A 12209-nucleotide genomic window follows, 5' to 3' on the forward strand; every position below is an offset into this window, starting at 1 on the left:
TCTCTCATCACTTCCCAATCCTGCTGAACCCTTCTTCCTAAAGTGCTCCCCACTATGTGTTTCATGTGTGTTTGTGTTAATGAGTGTGGATGTACACCACACTGTGCAGGGTTAAAAGGTTCTCTCCTTCCATTCTTACATGGATCCTGGAGATTAATCTCAGGTCATCTGGCTTTTGCTGCAGCTGCTTTTACTAGACGAGCCATCTCACTGGGCCTCTATCTTTTGTCTGTGTGTCCCACACTATGTTTTATTAGAGTTTCTTACATGAACATGGATGGTGGGGTGGTTAGTTAATATAGTTAATATAGCATAGGCAATTAAGCACTAAAGAAAATTATTTTTTGTCCCTTGGTGACCATTAATTGACCATGGGTTCTGAGGAAGGGGTGTGGCCTCTGGAGCCCCTATCTGGTCCATAGTGTGCTGTTGATGGTCCAATCTCATACGGTCTTGTGCCGCTATGGTTTTATGAGTTTATGGCCAGATCATGTGCAAGAGACAGCATTTTACCTCTTCCTCCCCATCCTCCAGGCCTTAGGTTATTTCATCTCTCCTCTTCCATGATGTTCCCTGAGCCAGGGGGAGTGGGTTATATACAAGTTAAGTTCATGGTCGAGCACTCAACTGCTGTTTATTCTCCCAGTGTTCACCTTCTTGCCTCAAGGGTTCCTCAGACACAAGGGACAAAGAATGGATTCGTGACTAGATGGGGACTGCTCTGCTACTTAAGGAAAAACCTAGTTTGGCCTAGGGCAATGTTCTCCATCTCCTGACCCTAGAGGTTTGTCAGGTGACACCGCCTTCCTGCAGCTTGCACAGCAAGGGTCCTTTGCGATGGGGGTGGGCATAGACTTACCAGGGCAAAGATGTCTGGGGCTCCATATCCTACAAGCAGAGAGGAGGTGACCTGAGTGGTCAGAAGGCCAGGGTCCTAGGCTATGAGGGCTCTGAGAGCCTCAGTGGAGTCACTCCACAGCAAAAAGGAAGGGACCTGGGAAATGGAGAACAGGTTGTCTCCCCGTGTCTCTTCTCCTATGGATAGGTTCTTCATACTGCTTTATTATTATTATTATTATTATTATTATTATTATTATTATTATTATTATTAGTGTGTGTGCGTGTGTTTGACACAGGGTCTCTCAGTGAACTTTGCGGCAGGTGAAAGTCGCCCGACAGAGTTGTCATGCACACCATTGTTTCACACTTCCCTGGTGGATAGAACTGAATTTTCATGTTTACTGCCCATTTGCACTTCTTTTCAGGACTCTGCTCTGTCCATTTCCTGATTTATTTGCCAGATGATTTGAGGATCCCTTGCTATCTGATTCAGTTTTGAACTCTTTCTATGACTACATGTTAATTCCTTGTCAGAAGTGTCTGGCTACCTTCTCACCTATTATGGCTGACTCTTCCCCCCTGTTGTTTCCTTAGCTGTGTGCTAACTTCTCAGTTCCATGCAATCCCATCTGCCAGTTCTTTGAACTTGCTCTGTAGCCCAGGCTGATGTAGAACTCACTCTGTAGCCCAGGCTGGAGTGGAACTCGCTCTGTAGAACAGACTGGCCTTGAACTCACAGAGATCCTCCTGCCTCTACCTTCTGAGAGCTGGAATTAAAGGCGTGCACCACCACCTGGCTTCATCTACCATTTTTTTTTTTTTTTTTTTTGGCATTGTAGCGAACACCTTTAATTCCAGCACTCGGGAGGCAGAGGCAGGGGCTGCATACAAGGAAATGTCAGACAAGAGAAAAGCTGCTGTTTGGTGGTAGCAGGTACTTCTGTCCCATTAAATTACTCATTCTAAAAAATGCTAGAGTTGTTTTCAATGACCTGTGACAATAACCCACCTCTATAACTGACATATCATCTCCTGTCGATGGAAGCATCTGAAAGATGCATGTCCCTTGAGGGAAGGCAAGTGCCTTGCCAATCTCACATAATTCTGACAAGTTGTAAGCATTGAGGTGGTACTGGGGCTGCCACTATTTCCATGCATGAGTTTCAACAACTGGACAGAGATCACTGCTTCTGAGACCTTCATTGGATTATCTGCGAGGGAAAAATTATCCACCCCAAAATCAGCTCTCTGATCTTTGTATGATGTTCTATGGCATTCAATTCACCTTGATTGAAGACATACTTCTTTTATGCTTCTTCCCAATAGAAATGGAGACGTCTTGCTTAGCGCCAGTCACTAAATCCTCATTGTGGCCACTTGTGCTGGCATTCTTTGTGAACAGCTGAAGTTACATAAGATTTGGTGATATTAAATTTCAGTTCGGAAAGCGTATTTTGGGTGATCATTTCAATGGCTGGCACAGAAAGTAGAGTCAGGAGCATAGCATGTAGTAGGAGCTCCAGAAGGAGATGTGGCATCCATCTGAAGAGAATCCAGGTCGACAGAAAGAAGTGGGCTTGTTTCTACTGTAGGAAGGCTCTTGATGCTGCTGAATTTGATCGTTGACCTGTGATTTTGGTTTCCCATCCGCTGTGACGTGAGCTGAGGAGACACAGTGATGGCTAGGAAAGATTGAAACTCAAAAGGGCTGCTAGGGAAAAAAACTACAATTCTAGCTAGAGGTACAGCAGCTCTGAGATTCAGAAATCTAAACTTTCGCCCTAGGCCTTCCCACCTCTCTCTGGGAACTGGCAATGCCTACTCATAGTTCCACTCTGGGAGAGGAGAATCCACAGCACTTGCAGTACCCTGCAGCTACTTATCCTTCCGGCTCTTCCTGATTTACCAGAGGGTCAGTAGAGCTCCACCGCAGTCAACAGCACCTTCTACCATCAGAAAGGGACACGCTGCCTCCAAGACTCTCGCCTTGGAAACCTGGTCCTGACAGACATCCTTACAGAGTCAAAGAAAAAACCCTCACTTCCCTAGTCCATGGGCGCAGCCATGTTGCTGTACGGAATGAGACTCCAAGAGAGATTGGGCCGCTCGTCTCTTTTGTCCTAGGTGCCAGTTTCAAGTATAGGACCAGACTCCTCTCCATAGGAAGACACCGGCTACTAAAAGCCAGGGATCCTGTGCACCGCCTAGCGACCGACACACACACACACACACACACACACACACACACTTCCGGCCACTGCTCTGCCAATTCTTTTTCTGAGACAGTGGAATCCATTTCAGAAAGTAAGTCCTTGCTGCTGCTCGTATCTTGAAGTTTCTTCCTTCAACAGTTTTACAGTTTCAGGTCTCCCATGGATTTTGTGCAGATGAGCAATAGGGACCGCAGTTTTTGTTCTTCTATCAAGTTTCCCCACAGTCATCTGTCAAATTGGCTGTCTTTACTCGCGTCTGTGGTTTTGGCAAAGCAGTTTTGGTCCCAGATCAGCTGCAGCTGCTCAGTTGGTCTCTGGGTCCTAGGTTCCGCTACACTGGTTGAATGTCTCCGCTCTTGCCAGTGACCATGCTGTTCTGTTCCGTTCCTCTCAGGGGTGTTTGACATCAAGTATGGCGATGGCTCCAGTGTTCCTCTTTCTGCGCAGGGTTGCTTTGGCCATTGGGGTCCTCGTTGGCTTCTGTGAGATGTAGTGCTTTCCATTTCCTCTCCACAGATATGTTATATGCTTTTGGAATTTTGATCCCCATTTTGCACTGAATGTGTTTAGATCTCATTTGGTCATATAGATATTTTCACAGTATTAATTCTACCACCCCATGAGTGTGGAACATCTTTCCATTCTATCTGGTGTTTTCATTCGTTCCATTCTTCAGTGTTGAAAGTTTTCTGAAATATAATTTAATTTATTACTAGTATACATATGATGATGTTTGTTTGTGTGCATACATGTACACATGTGTTTATGCAGGCCACAGTGCACATGTGGAGGTCAGAGGATAATTTGGGGAAGCCAGCTCTCTCCTTTCAGCTCAGGTTGCCAGGCTTGTGTGACAGGGCATTGATTGTCTGTGCCACCTCTCCAGCTGGGCATTTATGTTTAGATTTAAAAGTCTCTCACATTGTTGTTTAGGTTACTTTTATTTTTTATTTATTAGGGCTTTTAATCATTTGTTTATTACTAAGCTATTATAAGTGGGATTGTTTACCCACTTATAATTTTGTTTATTACTAAGCTATTATAAGTGGGATTGTTTCCCTGATATCTGTAAAATGTGTCCAATTTAGTTTTCTTTTTCAAGATTATTTTGAATACACTATTTTGTCTTTTTTAAACTGCACTACCTTAGTTCTTAATGGAGGCCATCTCTCCAAGGCCAGGAGTACTTTAGAGGCGATTCTATCTCTGGTCTTTTGGCAGCAGTGCTGAGGAGTTGAGACTGCCTCCCTTAAAGGAATCTAGGCCCTTGAAGTGCCTGTGCCCTGGAGAGGGGTGGTGGGTTCCAGGCTGAGGGCAGTGTGAGCTTTGACAGTTTTGCATATGTTTCTTTCTGAATCCCTGCCACATGTTTCTCCTTGCAGCTGCATCTGCACAGGCCGTGGGGCTATATGGAGTGGCGTGCTGGCAGATTTTATGACATCTGCTGGATGGCAGGACTCGGCATGGTGAGGACATCTGGCACATGCTGGGCCTGGAGCCCTGATCAGGAGACATCCTACTGGACAGATGTGCAGTGTGGTGTCTTCTGCTGTGGACTGGATGGAGCTGGAGGCCCTGGTATTCACATGTTCTCAGCTCCCCAGCTGAGAACTTGGTCCTGGGTTGGTGTTGTCCCTGCAGAAGGATGAGGTAGACAAGGATGGCCATATGTAGGTCTCATCTACCCCAGACAGATGTGAACAAAACTGCGGAGAAAATGTCTCATTCTGTCTGTGTCTTGCCCATGGCAGTGATATAACTTACAGAAAAGCTGCACAAAAGCCAGGAGTCATGTGTGGAGCTGAGCACCAGTCACTGTGGCTGGATGTTAGACAGCTCTTCTCCTGCCCCAGAGCTCTTGGCAATAATATTGTGGCGGTTCTCACAAGAGACACAATGCCAAACCATGCTAAGGTGCAGATGGTCCCACAAGAATGACCATGCCAAAGTATCCACAGGGACAGTTTTGCTGAGAGAACAGGCTCTCAGCAGGTCAGAATAACTGGAGAGGAGGTGTGGCATCAGCAAAACTGCACAGACACCCAGGAGACTTTATCAAAGGGACAAACTTAATCCTTCATTTCATTTTTCTCTTTCGGCTGTTTCTTCTGTTCATTCCCTATGCTGTTTCTCTTCCATAATGTTTTCCTTCTATATTTCTTATTTTACTCCTATTTCTTTTATTTATCTCTTATTCATCCTAAGACAAAAATTTCAAAAAAAAAAAGTTACATGTTTTCCTTAGAAGCCCACAAGTAGTTAAAATTATTTCTTTATGTTAATTTCCCCACCTTAACATCTTTACCCCAAAGCAATGATTCTTTTATAATTGGTTAGCAAAATTTTAAACAAGCCACATATATTTTAATCAGTTCCTTCTCTTGGCAGACACCTACAAAACTCCATTCCAGTTCAGCCAACCATCTATCTTTCTTTACAAACTGTAGGGTAATTTAATTTCCTTCCACGACTTTGTCTTTTCATGGTCCATATGTGGCCTGTGATTAATTCTGTAAGGGACATAACCAAGGAACTCTGGACTAACCTTGGGTGGAAGGACATAATTGCTTTCTTACTCATCAGCCTGTTTGCCCACAGGCAGAGTTCATGGGTCTATAATGCATGAGACTTCTTTGTTATCATTTTCCATCCTCTGCAAATCTCACATCCAATAAAGGGGAAAGCGGCTTTTGCCTATTTTATCTGTTTTTTTTCTCTTAGTGGAGCAATTGGCAGAATAACACAAAACATTTTCCTAATCATCTTCATTACCAGTTTTAGCTACCTGTATCTTCAAGACTGACTCAGAAAGTTCAGTCTAATTATTGATCTAATAAGCATTACTGCTCTTATGAAAATCATCTTCATTATGATCCGCAAGTAAACTGTCCAGTGAGGAGCGGGATTTCCCTAGAAAAAAATCACTCTATCCTAGATATGGTGGGATTCTTTTACATAGTAATCCCACCATGCCAAATACAGCAGGAACACTCACCAAAGATTCTGAGTGTAAGCAGGGATCTGAGGCAGTGAGGGGTGGGCTGTGTAGATACCTGAGAAGACAATTTCATTCAGTGGAAAGATTCAGGGGTACTAAGGAATGGGGGTGATGCTGTTGACCTCCACCCAACAGGACACACACACACACCAAGGTTAAGAGTTGAACACATTCAAATTAAAATTTTTACTACATGCAGAGATCCTAATATTGATAGATTTTTTTTCTCTCTTCCCTTTTAGTCTCTCCCACCACTACCTAAGTTACTATTGAAGCAGTTCTGCCCTATGTTGCTGAAGGTCAGAACATTCTTCTACATGTCCATAATCTGCAAGTGACTGCCTGAGTCTTTTGCTGGTAGAAGGGAAAAACTCTGGTTAATAGGAATGAAATTGCACGATTTCTAGGATTCAAAAGAACAAATAAAACAGGGCCTGCATACAGCGGCAGAGAGAAAATATACGGGACTGGATCCTTGCTCTTCCAGAACGTCACTCAGAAAGATGCAGGGGCCTACATCTATGTATGATAATAGGAAACCTTGAGGTTAGGAGTGCATCTGTGCAGTTCCATGTGCACCCTAAGTAGTTCTCTGTAACCTCTAGTGGAGGAAGCCATGCTGTCTGCCTTGGGAAATGTGTGTATGTTTTGCAATTGGAGCTCTTAGAAGGCAAGGCCCTTTGGAGAATCCCACCCATTTGTCAAGGACCTATGCAAACATTACTGCATCCTAGGGGTGCATTGGCTTCGGGTCTCTCTAACTTTTGCTATGCTTATTCTTACAGTGACTCTTAGTTCTTCTTTGTTAGTTGTGATTGTCCCTGAGTTTATTGGGAACAAAAGACTCCACAGGAAAATTAAATTTCTCTGATCTGTTACAGAAGCCAGTTTCTCTGGTCCTGATTGGCTACATTTGTACTCATCCTGGGTAAGCAGGAGGTACTCACTAAGTTTAATAATTAGGGATTTTTCAATTATTCTAAAAAAGAGATAAGTATACTCCAAAGAACTTGAAACCATGAAAAAATGTTTCTTAAAAGATGATGTTAAAAACTTATAGGAATTGTAAGGAAAAGATATAGGATATGAAAGGTGAGATATTTCTCTGGTGCCAGGACATGAACACTCATATTTTCCCAATGTCAAAATATCTAACAAATTACTCACAAAGTAATCTAAAACTAACAGTACCCTTAAAAGAAAAGTGCATGCCGAAATTGCGAGGAAGAATATAAGTTTAGTCCCAGCAGTTAAAGAGTTAGGTATTGATCATTACTACTTTGAGAATTTACAGAGAATATAATTATAAGTATAGTCTACATAAAAGTAATATACAAAATACTTTGAAATGGAGATACACCTGAAAATGATATCCTAGGCATGAAAATATCTCATCTGATTTCAAAAATATAAAAGTGGCTAGATATAAACATTTTGCTTAGCACTATAATAACTATAGGTAAAGATCAATGATGTCAGGGAGGGGGAATAGGAAGATAAGCATAAAATGAATAAGCGCTAATGATTCTTGAAAAAATGATGTAAAAGAGGAATAATTAGAAACTACTATACTTTAATGTATTTGCAAACTTGTATAGATAAAGACAGCCCTGAACTACTCGGGAGCATCATTTTGAAAGACAACGGGGGGTCAGACTCTTCATTCTTTACCAACTTCACACATCCATTCTGTGGCACAGAACACCATTGGACCTGAAGTCCAGCACTTTGGGTCATGGGTGGAGCTAATCCTACTTCACAGATAGAATTGTCAGTGCTGGATGACTCTGTGTTATGGTTTCTACATTGTGGTTCAAGCATTTAATAAAGGACACAGAGTGGAGGAAACAGCAATAAATCAGGCTGCCTCACTTGAATCTACCCTCAGAGAGAGGGTGTGAGGTAACTCAGCCCAGGCATCTCAGACTCTGCCCAGGGTCTCAGATAATCATCTTGAACATGGCCTCTAGAAAGACCCTTCAGGACTCAGACAGGGCCTGGCTGAGAAAACCATGAGATTCTCACAGAGACATGAGCCCCTGGAACTTTGCTCCAGACCTCCATCCCATAATGGACCAGGAATCCTGAGAAGCTTGTAGACTGTGTTTGAATTTGACCTCCTGTTGGAGCTGACAGGGGACAATGGTTGACTGTAGGCTGGTAGCCTGCTGACCGTCAGCCTGTGAGAGCCATGTCTGAGGCAGGTCACCTGGGCATCTCCTTCTGAGACTCAGTGTGCTCAGCATAGGTGGAGGGGTATGAAAGGCAACCAGCCAGCTGTCCTGATGGTCTTCTGAGACCTCGCAGGAAGGTGGAGAGCCCGAAAGAGATGGGAGAAAAGTGTGCAAATGGCAGCTTTTTACCCTACAGTAGTCCAGGCGGGAGATTATTTAATACAGGCAAATACTCAGAGACACTGCTTGGTGGAAAGTCAGGCCATTGCTCACATTTCAGGTTGACTTGTACGCATGACAATGATCATTTACCCTGTGTCCTATCCTAGGGGAACTGAGACAGGAAACACAGTCACTGATTGTGCATACATAGGCCATGAGAGCCAAGAGCTATCTGTTCACAGCCACATCTCCAACCTCCCTACCATAGATTCCTTAGTAGGTGCCCTTTAGTCCTCTAGATCGTCTCATAGATTCAGCCTTATTTAGAGTTCCCTGATTCATGTCAATCAACATGAATCACATGACAAGAATGTCCCACCTGTGGACAAGCCCGACCTGCATGCCAAGCAAAATCCTGATCTGTGTGCCATCTCTGTCAGGCTGTCAGGTTCTCAGGGAAGCTCAACGGGAATTGTAATTACGACCTATGTGTAGGAGAGGCCTGAGCAGCAAAGGCTTAGACAGCACTGGTCTCCACTGAGGTCAGTAGTCAGTGGAGGTCAGTGAAACTGGAGGGACTCACACATGTGTCCCAAGACATAGAGTGGGTCAGTGAGGACCAGGAGATAACATGAGGTCTCTGATTCCAAGACTTGAGTCTGTCCATCACCACACACTGCAGCTCAGATCAATCATTCAAGAGAAAGTCCTTGCTTCTGCCATACACAGCACAGGAGACCCGACTATCTCTGAATACTCAGATATTCCATATCCCTGTAATTTCATTCCTGCCTGAATCGTTAAGGATCTGGGTTGGCAGGGAGATAAGAGACCATCTGTGGTTGAAAGAGGCCCTTGCAAGAACCAGAGGCACCACTCAGGGCAACCTTCTCTCTGTTGTCTGCACACACAGCACTGCTACCCAAGCCCAGCATCACAAGCAAGAATTCCAATCCCATGGAGGGTGAGGACTCAGTAGCATTAATGTGTGAGCCTAAGACTCAGTTCATGGTGCTATGAAAACATAGCTGTATTCTAGAAGAAAGTTTGATAAGTTCTCACACTTATCCAACACATTCCTCTACAACCTGGGCATCCCACCACATCACTAGAATTTTATCAAAAAACCATAAACATACACACAAAGAACCAGGCCATCAGGATCTACATAGTGAAAACAAAGTCATCCTGAGCTAAATAGCAAGATGTTGTCTCAAAAATAAAACAAACTAAATAACCTGCAGACTTAAGCAGAGAGTCTGTGTACACACGAGTGCATGTTACACTCACAGTGCTAGAGCTGGGACACAAGACTGCACACGTGATAGGTTAGTGCTCTACCACTGAGTACAACCCAACCCTAACAACTGAGCTTATTCTCATCATAGCTCAGGAGATACAAAACCAAAGTGTCAGCAAATTTTTTGCTTAGTTTTAGGCTTGTTTATTAAATCTTATAACTGAATTTTTCAAATTTAAAATATAATTAAATCATTTCTCCCCTCCCTCCCCCCAAGCCCTTCCTATCTAATCCCCCTCCAGCTCCCTCTTAAACTCATGGACTCTTTCAAATGAAATTTATTTTTAATTGATACAAAGACATAAGATTGCACAGAATAATGGAGTACCGTATGATGTTTTAAAACACTGTACAATATTCAAATACAATTAAACATATTCTCAAACAGTTAGCTTTTCTTTAGGGTAATGACATTCAGTTGTGAGGGAGACTGCTCAGTCTGTAAAATACCTGCCATGCGAGCATGAAGTCCTGAGTTCGGATCCCATGCATCTATGACCCTGGCAGGAGGGAGGGAGGGAGGGAGTCAGAGACAGGCAGATCGGAGGGACCCACTGGTCAGACAATCTGACTGAAACAGTGACCTCTGGGCTCACTGAAAGACCCTGTCTCAGAAAGTAAGGCAGAGGAATTCCATGGTGAAAATTACTTATTACTTTGCAGAGGACCCAGGTTTGATCACATGGTAATAACCATCTATCTCTCCAGTTTCAGGGATATGATGCCCTTTTCTGGCCTCTGCAAGCATCAGACACTTATGTGATACACATGAAGACATGCAGGGAAAACACACAGGCACATACAAATAAAAATAAATCTTTTAAAAATCTTAAGGTGTAGAAAGAATCCCTGGTCAATCTCTGGTATCCACACATGCACACACAGATGAATTCACCTACACACACACACACACACACACACCAAACACAGCAGAAAGAAAGAGAGGAAAGAAGGCAAGAAGGGCTCCTTTCCTGTTACTCTATAAAAAAAAGTCTCTGACAAATATACCCTCTAAGGAAGGATGAAGACACTGTTAGCAGCAAGCATTTAAATTAACCCCAAAATACTAGAGTCATAAAAGGTTACAAGGCATCCTGGGGGCAGAGCACTCACTCAGCAAGCCAAGGCTTAGATTTGATACCCATCCCCCCAAAAAGTATACAAAAAGAGGAGCTCAGTGATAACTCAGTGAGTGAGTACCACTTGCCCTGTGAGCATGGAGAAAGGACTTCATTCTCATGTAAAAAGCTAGACATTTGCTACTGCAATACCACTACTGGAAGAGGTAGAGACAGGCAGATTCCAGTGTCTCCCTGACCAATCAGTCTAGGGGAATTCCAAAGTTCCAAGTTCAAGGAGAGATCCTCTCTCAATAAAAACAAGACAGAGAAATAAAGGAAGGGAGGAAGGAAGGGTGTGATTGAGGGGGGAGGGAAGCAGGAAGGGAGAGCGGGAGGGAAGGAGTGGGGAGAGAGGGAGGAAAGAAGGAAGGAAGGAGGTTTCTGTGAGTTCAAGCCTAGCCTGGTCTATGGAGTGAGTTCCAGGCCAGCTAATGAGATCTTGACTCTAAAAGAAAAGGCAATAGGGTAGAAAGTGATGGCTCAGTGGTTAAGAGCACTGACTGCTCTTGCAGAGGACCTGGGTTCATTTACCAACATCAGGTGGAGGCTCACAATTGTCTGTAACTCCAGTTCTAAGGAATCTGACACCCTCTCCCGAACTCTCTATGCACAGAGCACACAGAGGGTACACAGATGTACATACAAGCAAAACACCCAATTTCATATTAATAGATAAAATCTTTTTTTAAAGAAAATCCTGATTTGGTAGAAGAACAGAAAAAGAGAGTACAAATGAGGAAACAAGCTTAGCCTGAATCAGTGACTGATGAAGCGGGCGATGAGTAACATCATTTAGAACTACTTGAAGTTTTCCAGACAGTTGTAAGTCCCTGCTCTCTAGAAGCTGAGAAAGCAGTCAGACGTCCTAACAAATAAAAGTACTATGCTATGCAAGCCTCCAGGACAGCAAGCCTCCAGGACAGCAAGTGACCTGGGACAGATGGAGTAGAAGGTATCACTGAAGTCCTCTTTGACCAGGGCCTTAGACATCCCAGGCCAAAGTGCAGACAGGCATGGGCAGAAATGGCACCACTCTGCCCTTTGCATGACTTATTTGCAGCTACATTGGTGACACGCACAGGTCACAGAGTCCGACCATCTGGGCTGAATTTCTGCTCCTGAGTCCCAGCTGCTGGGAGACCTCAACCAGGTTCTGTACATCTCTGCTCCTCAGATTCTCTATATGAAGAAGGGGCCATAGCAGTCTATACTTAAGGTGGATGGTGTCAAAAGTCAAGAAGGTAATCATTGTGCAAATGCCTACGAGACAGTTTGTGGATAATAAATGCTACCTATCACCCATGCTGCTGGCATCTCTACCCAGCACAGTGGCACATGTTTTGAAAACCTCAACTCATTTATTTGTTACATATTTCCTTTGACTAAAAATTAGCCGAAACT

The 12209-nt window shown here is 43.7% G+C and overlaps 1 protein-coding gene across 1 annotated transcript in view; it reads right to left on the reverse strand.

Moving 5' to 3' along the window:
* Positions 1 to 4865: 4865 nt before the first annotated feature.
* The window catches only part of LOC119821861 (carcinoembryonic antigen-related cell adhesion molecule 1-like), a 58089-nt gene continuing 50745 nt past the window's right edge, over positions 4866 to 12209 (reverse strand). Inside the window, exon 11 of the mRNA XM_038340968.2 lies at positions 4866 to 5083. Coding sequence (XP_038196896.2) covers positions 4866 to 5083 — 218 coding nt within the window. The remainder of the gene's footprint in view (positions 5084 to 12209) is intronic.

The sequence above is a fragment of the Arvicola amphibius genome, chromosome 8, assembly GCF_903992535.2.
Source record: "Arvicola amphibius chromosome 8, mArvAmp1.2, whole genome shotgun sequence".
Lineage (NCBI taxonomy): Eukaryota > Metazoa > Chordata > Mammalia > Rodentia > Cricetidae > Arvicola > Arvicola amphibius.